The 15,983-nt window shown below is 40.0% G+C and overlaps 1 protein-coding gene across 1 annotated transcript in view; it reads left to right on the top strand.

The window, feature by feature from the left end:
• The window catches only part of LOC133657122 (myoferlin-like), a 77,021-nt gene that overhangs the window by 33,666 nt on the left and 27,372 nt on the right, over nt 1-15,983 (top strand). Inside the window, 10 exon segments of the mRNA XM_062058069.1 lie at nt 108-232; nt 327-440; nt 3,086-3,263; nt 7,443-7,567; nt 7,670-7,779; nt 7,876-8,068; nt 10,132-10,287; nt 10,993-11,124; nt 11,205-11,368; nt 14,425-14,539. Coding sequence (XP_061914053.1) covers nt 108-232; nt 327-440; nt 3,086-3,263; nt 7,443-7,567; nt 7,670-7,779; nt 7,876-8,068; nt 10,132-10,287; nt 10,993-11,124; nt 11,205-11,368; nt 14,425-14,539 — 1,412 coding nt within the window.

Genomic DNA, 15,983 nt, shown 5'->3' with positions numbered 1-15,983 from the left:
AGAAACGATGGCTTTGTATTTTAAAGACTTTAGCTTTCCACTTCACCGAGAGGTCATAATTATGGGCTGTGTGTGTGTGTGTGTGCGTGTGTGCGTGTGTGTTACAGCGACCCCTGAAGTAAGTGAGGCTGGTTTCCTGCCAACTTTCGGGCCTTGTTATGTCAACTTTTATGGCAGCCCGAGGGAATTTACCGGACTCCCTGACCCGTATGACGAACTCAACCTCGGCAAGGTAAGAAATCTCCCCCCTACGCCCATTAAAAAACAATCTTATCTCAGCATGGGATGTTTTAATGATATCTCATGTCGGGTGTCTGAACTTGCAGGGTGAAGGTGTCGCCTACAGAGGAAGGGTCCTTGTTGAGCTGTCCACTCAGCTGGATGGAAAGGTTGACAGGAGCATTGATGATATCTCCAGTGATGACATCCTGGTGGCACAGGTATACCGTTATTCAATAAGCTGGCACTGTAACACAATGCTTAATACATGCTAGGGTTGTACGGTATACCGGTACTAGGATAGTATCGCGGTACTAATGAATCAAAAACGGTACTACCGTATTTTCCGCACCATAAGCCGCACCTAAAAACCACAATTTTTCTCAAAAGCAGACAGTGCGGCTAATAACCCGGTGCGCCTTATATATGGATTAATATTCATATTTATTTTCATAAAGTTTAGGTCTCGCAACTACGGTAAACAGCCGCCATCTTTTTTCCCCGTAAAAGAGGAAGTGCTTCTTCTTCTACGGTAAGCAACCGCCCCCATAGAAGAGGAAGCGCTTCTTCTTCTACTGTAAGCAACCGCCAAGGTGAGCACCCGCCCCCGTAGAAGAAGAAGCTCGCGGATATTTAATTTCATTTGTTTTTCTGTAAAGACAACAAAATGTCTCCTACTAAGAGACACGCGTACAAGGTTCCACTGACTTTTGATATTCATGTGAACCGCACTGTGGATACAACGGGAGCACGTACGGTGAATATTCGCACCACAGGGAATGAGAAGTCGTCCTACTGTGGTTGTAGCTTGCCATGCTAACGACCAGAAACTTCCACCCACGGTGATATTCAAAAGGAAGACCTTGCCAAAAGAGAACTTTCCAGCCGGCGTCATCATAAAAGCTAACTCGAAGGGATGGATGGCTGAAGAAAAGATGAGCGAGTGGTTGATAGACGTTTACGCAAAGACACCGGGTGACTTTTTTCACGCAGCGCCGTTCCTGTTGATCTACGACTGCATGCGTGTCCACATCACAGATGGTGTCAAAAAACAAGTGAAGCACACCGAAGAAGAAGAATTCGAGGGATTTGTAGATGAGTAATAACTTCAGAAAGTGAGCTTTAAATGTTTATTTTGTGTGTTGTGTGACACTAACGTATGAGCAACGTTGAGTTATTGATGTTGCTATTGCTCTGCACTATTTTGAGTGTTACTATTTTTGTGATTGCACATTTGCACATTACATTTTGGGAGTGAACAGAGTTGTTAGAACGCTGGTTTGTAATATATTATTAAAGTTTGACTGACCTATCTGACTGTTTTGTTGACATTCCCTTTAGCGTAGCGTAGGTGCGGCTAATGGCACGGGGCGGCTAATAGGTAAACAAAGTTTTGAAATATTCCGTTCATTAAACGTGCGGCTAATAACACGGGGCGCCTTATGGTGCGGAAAATACGGTATTCTCTTTGAAAAGTACCGGTTCTCAATTTTTTATTACCGCGTTTTTCGGAGTATAAGTCGCTCCGGAATATAAGTTGCACCGGCCGAAAATGCATAATAAAGAAGGAAAAAAACATATATAAGTCGCACTGTAGTATAAGTCGCATTTTTGGGGGAAATTTATTTGATAAAACCCAACACCAAGAATAGACATTTGAAAGGCAATTTAAAATAAATAAAGAATAGTGAACAACAGGCTGAATAAGTGTACGTTATATGACGCATAAATAACCAACTGAGAACGTGCCTGGTATGTTAACGTAACATATTATGGTAAGAGTCATTCAAATAACTATAACATATAGAACATGCTATACGTTTAACAAACAATCTGTCACTCCTAATCGCTAAATCCCATGAAATCTTACACGTCTAGTCTCTTATGTGAATGAGCTAAATAATATTATTTGATATTTTACGGTAATGTGTTAATAATTTCACACATAAGTCGCTCCTGAGTATAAGTCACACCCCCGGCCAAACTATGAAAAAAACTGCGACTTATAGTCCGAAAAATACGGTACTTCTAAATCACTAATCATCGCCTCCGTGGCGACAAATAAAGCGAGTTTCTTACAAGTATCATCCCTGCAGGACGAGTAATAGCTAAACACGCTTCACTACACACCGTAGGAGGATACAATAGCTCACCGGTGTCACCGCTAACAAAAGCTAGCGCGCCTGAATGTAAACAAAAGCCATGGGTGGATCTACCACCTGACATCCAATGTAATGATACCAAGTACAATAGCGTATGTAGTCGATACTACTATGAGTACACCTATATTTTTTATCGTCACAAAATCTTTTTTCCTTTTTTATACGAAATACGTCCCTGAACACATGAGGACTTTGAATATGACTAATGTATGGTCCCGTAACTACTTGGTGTCGGATCGATGGGGTATCATCCAAAATTAATGTAAAGCATCCAAACAAGAGAAGAATAAGTGATTATTACATTTTAACAGAAGTGTAGATAAAACATGTTAAAATGGAAAATAAGCACATATTAACAGTAAATGAACAAGTAGATTAATAATCAATTTTTACAGCTTTTCCTTTATAATTTTGACAAAATAATAGAATGAGAAATGACACAATAGGTTACTGCATATGTCAGCAGCTAAATTAGGAGCCTTTGTTTGCTTACTTACTACTAAAAGACAAGTTGTCTTGTATGTTCACTATTTTATTTAAGGCCAAAATTGTTCTTCAATTGCAATAGGAAACATATGTTTAATGTACCCTAAGATTTGTTGTTAAAATAAAGCCAATAATGCCATTTTTTGTGGTGCCCTTTATTTAGAAAAGTATGCACAAACTAACAGCAACTTATCACATGCTTTGCTAAATATGTACAGAAATACCAGCGGAGGAGGAAGTACTCTCTGTGCGCCGTCTTCCACAGTGCTTGCATGCTGCAAGAGCCAGGCGAGCCCATCCAGTTCGAGGTCAGCATAGGAAATTACGGTAACAAGCTGGACTCCACCTGCAAGCCTCTGGCGTCCACCACCCAGTACAGCTTTGCCGTGTTTGATGGTACGGAAGTCATCTTCATTTACTTCAGTAATTTAATTCAGATATTGCGGCTTCACCACATAGTAGATTTTATTTTATTTTTCAAAGCACATTCTACAAAACCCAAAACCAGTGAAGTTGGTACGTTGTGTAAATGGTAGATAAAACAATACAATGATTTGCAAATCCTTTTCAACTTATATTCAATTGAATAGACTGCAAAGACAAGATATTTAGTGTTCGAACTTAGAAACTTAATTTTTTTTTGCAAATAATAATTAACTTAGAATTTAATGGCAGCAACACATTGCAAAAAAGTTGCCACAGGGGCATGTTCACCACTGTGTTACATGGGCTTTCCTTTTAACAACACTCAGTAAACGTTTGGGAACTGAGGAGACAAATTTTTGAAGCTTTTCAGGTGGAATTCTTTCCCATTCTTGCTTGATGTACAGCTTAAGTTGTTCAACAGTCCGGGGTCTTTGTTGTGGTATTTTAGGCTTCATAATGCGCCACACATTTTCAATGGGAGACAGGTCTGAACTACAGGCAGGCCAGTCTAGTACCCGCACTCTTTTACTATGAAGCCACGCTGTTGTAACACATGGCTTGGCATTGTCTTGCTGAAATAAGCAGGGGCGTCCATGATAACGTTGCTTGGATGGCAACATATGTGTACAAACCCCGTTTCCATATGAGTTGGGAAATTGTGTTAGATGTAAATATAAACGGAATACAATGATTTGCAAATCATTTTCAACCCATATTCAATTGAATGCACTACAAAGACAACATATTTGATGATCAAACTCATAAACTTTTTTTTTTTTTCAAATAATAATTAACTTAGAATTTCATGGCTGCAACACGTGCCAAAGTAGTTGGGAAAGGGCATGTTCACCACTGTGTTACATGGCCTTTCCTTTTAACAACACTCAGTAAACGTTTGGGAACTGAGGAGACACATTTTTTAAGCTTCTCAGGTGGAATTCTTTCCCATTCTTGCTTGATGTACAGCTTAAGTTGTTCAACAGTCCGGGGGTCTCCGTTGTGGTATTTTAGGCTCCATAATGCGCCACACATTTTCAATGGGAGACAGGTCTGGACTACAGGCAGGCCAGTCTAGTACCCGCACTCTTTTACTATGAAGCCACGTTGATGTAACACGTGGCTTGGCATTGTCTTGCTGAAATAAGCAGGGGCGTCCATGGTAACGTTGCTTGGATGGCAACATATGTTGCTCCAAAACCTGTATGTACCTTTCAGCATTAATGGCGCCTTCACAGATGTGTAAGTTACTCATGTCTTGGGCACTAATACACCCCCATACCATCACAGATGCTGGCTTTTGAACTTTGCGCCTATAACAATCTGGATGGTTCTTTTCCTCTTTGGTCCGGAGGACACGACGTCCACAGTTTCCAAAAACAATTTGAAATGTGGACTCGTCAGACCACAGAACACTTTTCCACTTTGTATCAGTCCATCTTAGATGAGCTCAGGCCCAGCGAAGCCGACGGCGTTTCTGGGTGTTGTTGATAAACGGTTTTCGCCTTGCATAGGAGAGTTTTAACTTGCACTTACAGATGTAGCGACCAACTGTAGTTACTGACAGTGGGTTTCTGAAGTGTTCCTGAGCCCATGTGGTGATATCCTTTACACACTGATGTCGCTTGTTGATGCAGTACAGCCTGAGGGATCGAAGGTCACGGGCTTAGCTGCTTACGTGCAGTGATTTCTTCAGATTCTCTGAACCCTTTGATGATATTACGGACCGTAGATGGTGAAATCCCTAAATTCCTTGCACTAGCTGGTTGAGAGGTTTTTCTTAAACTGTTCAACAATTTGCTCACGCATTTGTTGACAAAGTGGTGACCCTCGCCCCATCCTTGTTTGTGAATGACTGAGCATTTCATGGAATCTACTTTTATACCCAATCGTGGCACCCACCTGTTCCCAATTTGCCTGTTCACCTGTGGGATGTTCCAAATAAGTGTTTGATGAGCATTCCTCAACTTTTTCAGTATTTATTGCCACCTTTCCCAACTTCTTTGTCACGTGTTGCTGGCAACAAATTCTAAAGTTAATGATTATTTGCCAAAAAAAAAAAGTTTATCAGTTTGAACATCAAATATGTTGTCTTTGTAGCATATTCAACTGAATATGGGTTGAAAATGATTTGCAAATCATTGTATTCCGTTTATATTAACATCCAACACAATTTCCCAACTCATATGGAAACGGGGTTTGTACATGTAGGCATATTTTTTCTTTTAAAGTAATTTAAAAAAAATTGCAAAAATGTTCTTTCTTCATTTTAAAATAGCTACATAGAGGATGTGAGAACTAAATTCTCTCCAGAGATGCTGAGTGACAGGAAGTGAAAATGAAACAAAATAATGTTGTAATGTAGCCCCTCCTTTGCCCTAGTTTTATATTTTAGAATATTGTACTATCTTTTGAAGTGTTTTCTGTTAAGTTTAAAGCTAAAGGTTAGAGTTCTCCCAAATATTTCGTTGTCAAACTCATCCAAGTGTGCCTTAATGGGCCTTTCTTTGTGTACCAGGGTGCATAAAAAGGGCTGGCCACAAACTGTTTTCACTAAGTCATAAGACAACGTTTGTTGAATTAGGTCCTGACGTTGAGCAACTCAAACATAACGTTGAAACAACATGCTTTTTGACGATGTTTAATCAATGCTGGGTTCTGGCGTTGATTTGACCATTATATTTGGTCATTTCTCAACCAATATTCTACAACACAAATACAACGTAGAAACAACATGCTTTTTTGACGATGTTTAATCAATGTTGGGTTCTGGCGTGGATTTGACCATTAAATTTTGGTCATTTTCCAACCAATGTACCACAACACAAATACAACGTTGAAACAACATACTTTTTGACGACGTTTAATCAATGTCAGGTTGTGACGTTGATTTGACCATTGAAATGTGGTCATTTCTCAACCCATATTCTACAACACAAATACAACGTTGAAACAACATGCTTTTTGACGACCTTTATTCGTTGATTTGACCATTGAATTTTGGTCATTTCCCAACCAACAACGGGGATCCAACGTTAGACACCAACGTTGTCTCAATTTACAAATACAACCATTTTGCAACGTTGCGTCAAAGTCAGTTTCAAAGGACATTTATGTGTAATCAGTATTGTATCAATGTATTGTGCCTGCTAGGATGATTCCTTATTGGTCTATTATTCAATATGTACACTAGATTGCCCAAAGTATTTGGCCACCTGCCTTGATTCACATATGAACTTGAAGTGCCATCCCATTCCTAACCCTTGCTTTGCTCATGTTGGAAGAGGAAGGGGCCCGCTCCAAACTGTACCCACAAGGTTGGGAGCGTGGAATTGTCCAAAAAAAAGTTCCTTTCACTGGAACTAAGGGGCCAAGCCCAACTCTTGAAAAACAACCCCACACCATAATTCCTCCTCCACCAAATTTCACACTCAGCACAATGCAGTCCGAAATGTACCGTTCTCCTGGCAACCTCCAAACCCAGACTGGTCCATCAGATTGCCAGATGGAAAAGCGTGATTCATCACTCCAGAGAAGGCGTCTCCACTGCTCTAGAGTCCAGTGGCGACGTGCTTTACACCATTGCATTGGACTTGGTGATGTATGGCTTAGATGCAGCTGCTCGGCCATGGAAACCCATTCCATGAAGCTCTCTGTGAACTGTACGTGGGCTAATTGGAAGGTCACATGATGTTTAAAGCTCTGTAGCAACTGACTGTGCAGAAAGTCTTTGCACTATGCGCTTCAGCATCCGCTGACCCCTCTCTGTCAGTTTACGTGGCCTAACACTTTGTGGCTGAGTTGCTGTTGTTCCCAAACTCTTCCATTGTCTTATAATAAAGCCGACAGTTGACTTTGGAATAATTAGGAGCGAGGAAATTTCACGACTGGATTTGTTGCACAGGTGGCATCCTATGACAGTTCCACGCTGGAAATCACTGAGCTCCTGAGAGCGGCTCATTCTTTCACAAGTGTTTGATTTTATACACCAATTGATTAAGACACCTGATTCTGATCATTTGGATGGGTGGCCAAATACTTTTGGCAATATAGTGTATTTCCCCGCCTTTTTGCTCAAACAATGTTGCATAACTATTTACTTCCACTCCTATAACGCATGTTTTCAAACTGAGCAATTTTGCCCACTCACAGGTAACCACTACTATTACCTGCCGTGGGCCGACACCAAGCCTGTGGTAACTCTTACGTCCTCCTGGGAAGACATTAGCCACCGTTTGGACTCTGTCAACATCCTTCTCTCTATTGCTGAGCGACTGGTAAGATTAAAACTTGGACTGACACTTGTCAACAAAGACTTTTTCAACGCATGTGCCGTTAAAACACTGCTTGCTAATCCGCTTTGTCTTTTTTTAATGTAGGAATCCAACCTGTCCTCTTTAAAAATGGCCATCCTAGCTAAGGTGTCCGAGGCGCGACTGCTTGAAATTTGGCTCAAACTCATCGATCGCATGCTGGAGGACTTGAAAAGGTAATTGTTGGTGTGTAATGTTAAAATACATTGACATTGTGGTTCCTCTGCTGTGTCCATCCAAATTAATGTATATTACATTCACGTGCTGGACAGTTTGCAGCTTCCGGACGTGGAGGGCAAGGCTAATGTGACCACACTGGATCTTCAAATGAAAAGCACGCGTGATGCTGCACTGGATAGCCTCCGACAGGCGGCCAATAGCATGAGAGAGGAAGTCACCGATGTGAAAGCGACTGTCAGTGACATTGAAGACTGGTTGGACAGAATCAAGCAGCTGGCGGTTGAGGTCAGTAAAATAAACTCTTCTCACAGAATGTCACAGTACATGTCAGTGAACCACAGCACCTGCAGCACTTGTGCAATACCAGACCATAACACAGAGCTATGGGCGGCCCGGGGGCCAAATTTGGCCCGAGAATGACACCATACCAGCCCTCGATTTCAGTTCAGAAAAAAAAATTTCCCAGCAAAATGCGCCTGTTCTATAGGAGAGCTTGGATCATTGTAAACACATTGGCAGATCCTTGCTTTGACTTTTTAACCTCGATCACTGGGGTCCAAACTTGTTCATTAAATATGTGAGGCGTTCCTCAAGGCACCCTTTTTAGAGTCTCTCCTTTTTGGCAGTTAGGATTGTGTTTTTCTGATGTAATTTTAAGGCGATGAGGTGTTGGTGTAGCTCAGTCCTTCTCAAATAGTGTTAATGCGATGCCAGGGGAGCGCGTGTTACCTCGGCGAACATACTTTTTATGCCATACCAGAATATAATGAAGTGTATGTACCACTTGGTTTCACTGTAACCACGGTGGGAGACGAGGAAAGGCCGGTGTGTTGTTTCCTTCAATGTTAATAAACTTACAATGTTATGCAGAGGTATAGTTATAACAATTATATAGACAAGCTAGATGAGGCAATTCCTGAAGGAATTGCGTGCGAATGCTTCAATGCTGAAGTTGAACTGAAATCCTGGAATTTTTTTAGAATTGTTGAAGTAGAGCACACAATTCCTGAACAGGCTGAATATTTTGAGGTTGGAACAGTTTGAATCAGATGAAAAATGTGGGAATTGTGGAACTTTGAAGAATGTCCCATTGATTTAAATGGGAATTTCCAAAACATTTGGGAATAGCGGGATTTTTTTTTGAAATTGGTAAAAAAAAAACTTGAATGAGTTGAAATGGTTGGTGTTTAAATTTTTCAAATCGGTGGAGAATTGTTGAAGTAGTAACATGTTGAATTGAGAAATGGTATTACGGAATTTCCTGGAATTTCGAGAAAACCGAGAATTTTTCCAGTTCAAAAAACAACTTCGTTTTTTGTCCTAATTGAGGGGAATGTTTTGACGGTGGAACGGTTGAAGTGGGTTGAAAAATATAGTAGTCGCCAGAAAAAAGGGTGGAAATAGGGCTTTGGAAAACCAGGTATTCTGGAAAATCCTGGAAATTTTTAGAACTTGGAAAAAGGATAGTTTAAATTTCCAAAATGGTGGAATGTGTTGAAGGTGGAATGGTTTGAATCGGTTAAAAAATGTGGAAATGGTGGAAGTTTGAAAAATGGCCAATTCATTTTGAATGGGAAAAATGTCCCGGAAAACCTGGAATTCTGGGAAATCTGGGAATTTTTGGAAATTGTTAAGGGGAAGCCCGCAATTCCCGAATAGGCTGAACAGTTTGAAGTTCGAACGATTTGAATCGGATAAAAAATGTGGAAGGTCGGAAGGTTGCCAGAAGCTTGTGGATGGCTACCAAAAGCGCCTTATTGCAGTGAAACTTGCCAAGGGACATGTAACCAAGTATGTGGGCTCTGTACCGAGGATGTCGTTGTGGCTTGTACAGCCCTTTGAGACACTTGTGATTTAGGGCTATATAAATAAACATTGATTGATTGATTGATTGATTAACATTGCTGTATGTATACTTTTGACCATGTGCTCCAATCACTCTATCACAAAAAAATAAGAGTTGTCGAAATTATTGGAAACTCAAGACAGCCATGACATTATGTTCTTTACAAGTGTATGTCAACTTTTGACCGCGACTGTATGTGTTGAGTCATTTTCAGTGGATGATGAATCCGTACTGCTCTACTCTCTGAAGTACAGTTTTGTTTATGGGAGATGTACAGTACTCTGTAGTGACACAGCATCTTCAAAGAGGCAAGGGACATGTACAATAGCTTTCAACACAACAGAAGAAAAGTGTCGAGTGTGAAACCCACTCCTGCCCCTGTTACACACACACATTGTTCCGGCCACTGCTCTGGCTTTGATACTACCTCCGGTTATTTGTGTCTGAGTACTTAATTGTGTTTCTATTCCGTATTGTCTAAACCACTAAGTATCTCCATCAGCCCCAGAACAGCATGCCCGACGTGATCATCTGGATGTTGAGAGGAGAGAAGCGTGTGGCTTTCGCCCGCGTCCCAGCCAATTGCATCCTCTACTCCAACTTCAGCGAACAGGCTTGTGGCAAACACTGCAGACGGACACAGACCATCTTCATGCAGGTACCAGACTGGTCGCCACAACAGTGCACTGCAAAAACTGAAATCTAAGTAAAATTAAATATCTCAAATAAGGGTGATATTTGCTTATTTTCTGTCTGATAAGATAATTATTCTCACTAAGCAGATTTTATGTTAGAGTTTTTTACTTGTTTCAAGGGTTTTGGTCCTAAATGATCTCAGTAAGATATTACAGCTTGTTGCTGAGATTTTATGACCTATATTGCTTGAAACTAGAATATCAACTGATGCAAAGCTGTGTCATTAACACTCACAAGTATAACACTACTTTTTAAAAGTAATTTAAAGTAATAATTTCTTACTTCAAGCATGAAAAAAAAAATCATGATGCCGAGCGCATATCATTATGTCAAGATAATGGCACTAGCATTTACTTAATTTAAGAATATTTTTCCACATATTGAGCAAAAAGGTCTCTTCTTTTTTTTTTCTACCAAGAAAAGTTGTTATTAGTGAGAAAATACTTATTTTAAGGTATTTTTGGGTTCATTGAGGTTAGCTAATTTTACTTGTTTTGGAAAGTCTTGACAAGCCAAATTTTCTTGTTCTATTGGCAGATAATTTTGCTTAGTTCAAATAAAATACCCCTAATTTATTTTATTTTTTTCTTGTTTTTGAACACTGACTTTTTGCAGTGTGCGCTTGAGTGTTCTACCTCTTCCATTTTCTCCTTTTTATGTTTTTCAGTACCCGATGGACAAAAACAAAGGCGTGAAGATCCCCGTTCAGTTGCGGGTCAACATGTGGCTGGGCCTCACTGCCGACGAGAAGAAGTTCAACAGCTTCTCTGAGGGAAACTTTAGCGTATACGCTGAAATGGTACACAAACCGACTGTGGCACGTCTGATCTTTTTTTTTTTCCAACACACTAAAACGCTCCTCTTTTGTCTTTTCTGTAGTATGAAAACCAAGCTCAGGTGTTTGGGAAGTGGGGCACCACCGGCCTGGTCGGGCGACACAAGTTCTCCAACGTGACAGGAAAAGTGAAACTCAAACAGGAGCGCTTCTTACCACCGCGCGGATGGGAGTGGGATGGCGACTGGTTCGTCGATCCTGCGCGCTGGTACGTTAGACAGGCACTCGTTGAAATACTTCTTCTTTTTTTTTTTAGCACAGACAATTCAGCGAGGTAGTGACATTGTTTTGAATGACAGTAGCAAGTCAACATTGTTCTTAACACACTTGCACAGTAATCAGTAACCACAAATAACTGATAGCTCAGTTACAGCTCTTTTTATTACCAAATCTGTGTTATATGTGTTTTATGTTGCACGATTGCACCAAGAAAAATTCCTAGTTTGTTAACCCGTTCTCAAACAATGGCAATATAAACTATTCTGATTCGGATTCTAATTCCGATAGGAATTTAAGAAGTTGGGAAACACTTTAAGCTGTAAATATGGTCACACAAGCGCCAAAAGGCCACTAAACTACAAAATTACATCCAAGAGCTTTACCAAAAAATATGCTTTTACAGAGATAACAATGCTTGGTTTTGGTTGACAATGTCCAAAAGAAATTACAATAATAACACAAATATAAGACATACAGTATGTACTGAGAAGTCTTGTTCACGAGTGAGGAACAAGACTAGTGCGGTGTATGCAGTGATGCGGAACCTGTATCGATCCGTCGTGGTGATAAGGAGCTGAGCCGGAAGGCAAAGCTCTCCATTTATCGGTCGATCTACAAAACCCAAAACCACTGAAGTTGGCACATTGTGTAATTCATAAATAAAAACGGAATGCAATGATTTGCAAATCCTTTTCAACTTCAATCGAATAGACTGCAAAGACAAGATATTTAATGTTCGAACTGAGAAACATTTTTTTTTTTTGCAAATAATCATTGACTTACAATTTAATGGCTGCAACACATTGCACAAAAGTTGGCACAGGGGCATTTGTACCACTGTGTTACATGGCCTTTCCTTTTAACAACACTCCGTAAACGTTTGGGAACTGAGGAGACCAATTTTTGGAGCTTTTCAGGTGGAATTTTTTCCCATTCTTGCTTGATGTACAACTTAAGTTGTTCAACAGTCCGAGGTTTCTGTTGTGGTATTTTAGGCTTCATAATGCGCCACACATTTTCAATGGTAGACAGGTCTGGACTACAGGCAGGCCAGTCTAGTACCCGCACTCTTTTACTATGAAGCCACGCTGTTGTAACACGTGGCTTGGCATTGTCTTGCTGAAATAAGCGGGGGCGTCCATGATAACGTTGCTTGGATGGCAACATATGTTGCTCCAAAACCTGTATGTACCTTTCAGTATTAATGGTGCCTTCACAGATGTGTAAGTTACCCATGCCTTGGGCACTAATACACCCCCATACCATCACAGATGCTGGCTTTTGAACTTTGCGCCTATAACAGTCCGGATGGTTTCCTCTTTGTTCCGGAGGACACGACGATCACAATTTCCAAAAACAATTTGAAATGTGGACTCGTCAGACCACAGAACACTTTTCCACTTTGCATCAGTCCATCTTAGATGAGTTTGGGCCCAGCGAAGCCGGCGGCGTTTCTGGGTGTTGTTGATAAATGGCTTTCGCTTTGCATAGTAGAGTTTTAACTTGCACTTACAGATGTAGCGATGAACTGTAGTTACTGACAGTGGTTTTCTGAAGGTTTCCTGAGCCCACATGGTGATATCCTTTACACACTGATGTTGGTTTTTGATGCAGTACCGCCTGAGGGAACAAAGGTCCATAATATCATCGCTTACGTGCAGGGATTTCTCCAGATTCTCTGAACCTTTTGATGATATTACGGACCGTAGATGGTAAAATCCCTAAATTTCTTACAATAGCTGGTTGAGAAATGTTGTTCTTAAACAATTTGCTCACATATTTTTTCACAAATCCTTGTTTGTGAATGACTGAGCATTTCATGGAAGCTGCTTTTATACCCAATCATGGCACCCACCTGTTCCCAATTAGACTGTTCATTTGTGGGATGTTCCAAATAAGTGTTTGATGAGAATTCCTCAACTTTCATAGTCTTTTTTGCCACTTGTACCAGCTTTTTTGTAACATGTTGCAGTCATCAAATTCCAAATGAGCTAATATTTGCAAAAAAAAATTGTTTTCCAGTTCGAATGTTAAATATCTTGTCTTTGCAGTCTATTCAATTGAATATAAGTTGAAAAGCATTTGCAAATCATTGTATTCTGTTTTTATTTACGATTTACACAACGTGCCAACTTCACTGGTTTCGGGTTTTGTATTTAGTTTCCTAGAAAAGTCTGGAAAAAATACTTCATATTATATTAGGCTTCTAGAGATTAACACAGGCAAACCAGCAGCAGAGGAAAAACTTGACTTCTTGTATTATATTCAGGTTTGTGTCATATTTAACAATATGTTTATTATTATGGTTTGCACAATAATTGCATTGCAGTGTCAAAACATGTGTTCATGTAGTAATAAATGTTAATCGTGCAATAATACATATACGTTGTACTTTTTTTAACACATCAATTTACCACTGAGCTGATAACAGTATTGTCTAGTTGTATTTCGTTTTGTTACACTTTCAAGTCTTTTTTGCGAGTATGCATTGATTTCGTTTTGTCCATGGTGTGTTGAGTAGTCAGGAAGTAGTCTTTGCCATTATCTTGTCTTTTGTTGAGCCCGACTGTGCATTTATACTGTAGGTTTTGTACTTAATACACACTACTGGATTTCAACATGCATCTTGTGTGTATAATCTTTGTACAGCTCTCATTAGAATGTGCAAGTCGTCAAAATAATGCCAAGGGATTTGAACCCTTTGGTCACAGGCCTCGTTGTTGACCACTTGGCTGCGTCAGGCTCTGTTGTGCGACGTGACTAATGGCCAATTGCTAAGGAAAATACCTCAAAATCCGCATGTCAACCCCTTTTTCCTGTAATAATTGGCAGTGATGATATATTCACGCCACAGTAAAGAATGTCCAACACAATCACAGGAAATGAAAAACCTCCAGCAATGTTTTGGTACAAGGAGGTCTCTCTCGCCTCCTCTTCCGACCTCTCAAGTGCTTATATTCCCCTAACGGTGCTCATATAAATAGTTTATCATGGCACATGTCTGAGTCAACATGTCCGCTTGCTTTTTTTTTTTTTTTTTTACAGCTTATTGACAGAAGCTGATGCCGGCCACACAGAGTTCACAGACGAGGTGTTTCAGAACGAAACACGTTTCCCCGGTGGAGAGTGGAAACCTGCTGGAGAGCCCTACACAGATGTGGTACAGAACACACACACACACACACACACACACACACACACACACATACACAGTCGTACAACCTGTGTCAACACTATGTGAATAATGCAGGTGAAGATTACCACACAAAGGGCGAGCAATTCCCTTGTTATCACTTACCTCCGTGCTATTATGTCGTCGGTCACGGTGCCAAACCTACAGAGATTATTCACACGCCTGAGATTTTTGGGTTTTTGTTTTATAACCATTAAGCATGTTGATCTGGTTAACTCCCTCACGCTGCATTTCAGATACCAATGTCAGATTACATTTTGACGCACACAAACTAAAGTAAGGGTTTCATGCACCAAGTGACTTCCCCAAATAATCCTTATCTGGTAGAAATAACATCATTATCAATACAGGATACAATAAAATATAATCTCCCAATGAAATCAAACTCAGTGTTGAATGACGGTGGAACATACCACAACATTGGAAACACCTTGACAGTATGAACTGTTTTACAAACGTCTGCCTTTGCAAAGCCGACAATTCTTACTTTTGAGCGACAGTCAGAATGTTATTAATTCACAATAAAGCAGTACCTCAATTTACGAGCTTACTGTATTTTTCGGACTATAAATCGCAGTTTTTTTCATAGTTTGGCCGGGGGTGCGACTTATACTCAGGAGCGACTTATGTGTGAAATTATTAACACATTAGCGTAAAATATCAAATAATATTATTTAGCTCATTCACGTAAGAGACTAGACGTATAAGATTTCATGGGATTTAGTGATTAGGAGTGACAGATTGTTTGGTAAACGTATAGCATGTTCTATATGTTATAGTTATTTGAATGACTCTTACCATAATATGTTACGTTAACATACCAGGCACGTTCTCAGTTGGTTATTTATGCCTCATATAACGTACACTTATCAGCCTGTTGTTTACTATTCTTTATTTATTTTAAATTGCCTTTCAAATGTCTATTCTTGGTGTTGGGTTTTATCAAATAAATTTCCCCCAAAAATGCGACTTACACTCCAGTGCGACTTATATATGTTTTTTTCCTTCTTTATTATGCATTTTCGGCCGGTGCGACTTATACTCCGGAGCGACTTATACTCCGAAAAATACGGTATTTGGTTCTGTGACTGAGCTCTTAAAGAGGAACTGCACTTTAAAAAGAAATGTGCCTATCGTTCACACTCATTATGAGAGACTAGAAGACAAACTTTTTTTTTCCTTTGCTTTCTAACATATAAAAATTGTCTCGTTCTTGGTGGCTAGCAATGCAGCTGATTCTACCACTAAATCACTTTAAAAATACATTCAAACACCGTCAACAATACTTAATTTACGTTCCGTAACCTGTAGGGGTGTAACGGTACACAAAAATGTCGGTTCGGTACGTACCTCGGTTTAGAGGTCACGGTTCAGTTCATTTTTGGTACAGTAAGAAAACAACAAAATATAA

Source organism: Entelurus aequoreus, linkage group LG09, assembly GCF_033978785.1.
Source record: "Entelurus aequoreus isolate RoL-2023_Sb linkage group LG09, RoL_Eaeq_v1.1, whole genome shotgun sequence".
NCBI lineage: Eukaryota > Metazoa > Chordata > Actinopteri > Syngnathiformes > Syngnathidae > Entelurus > Entelurus aequoreus.
This window is presented reverse-complemented; position numbering and strand designations above follow the sequence as displayed.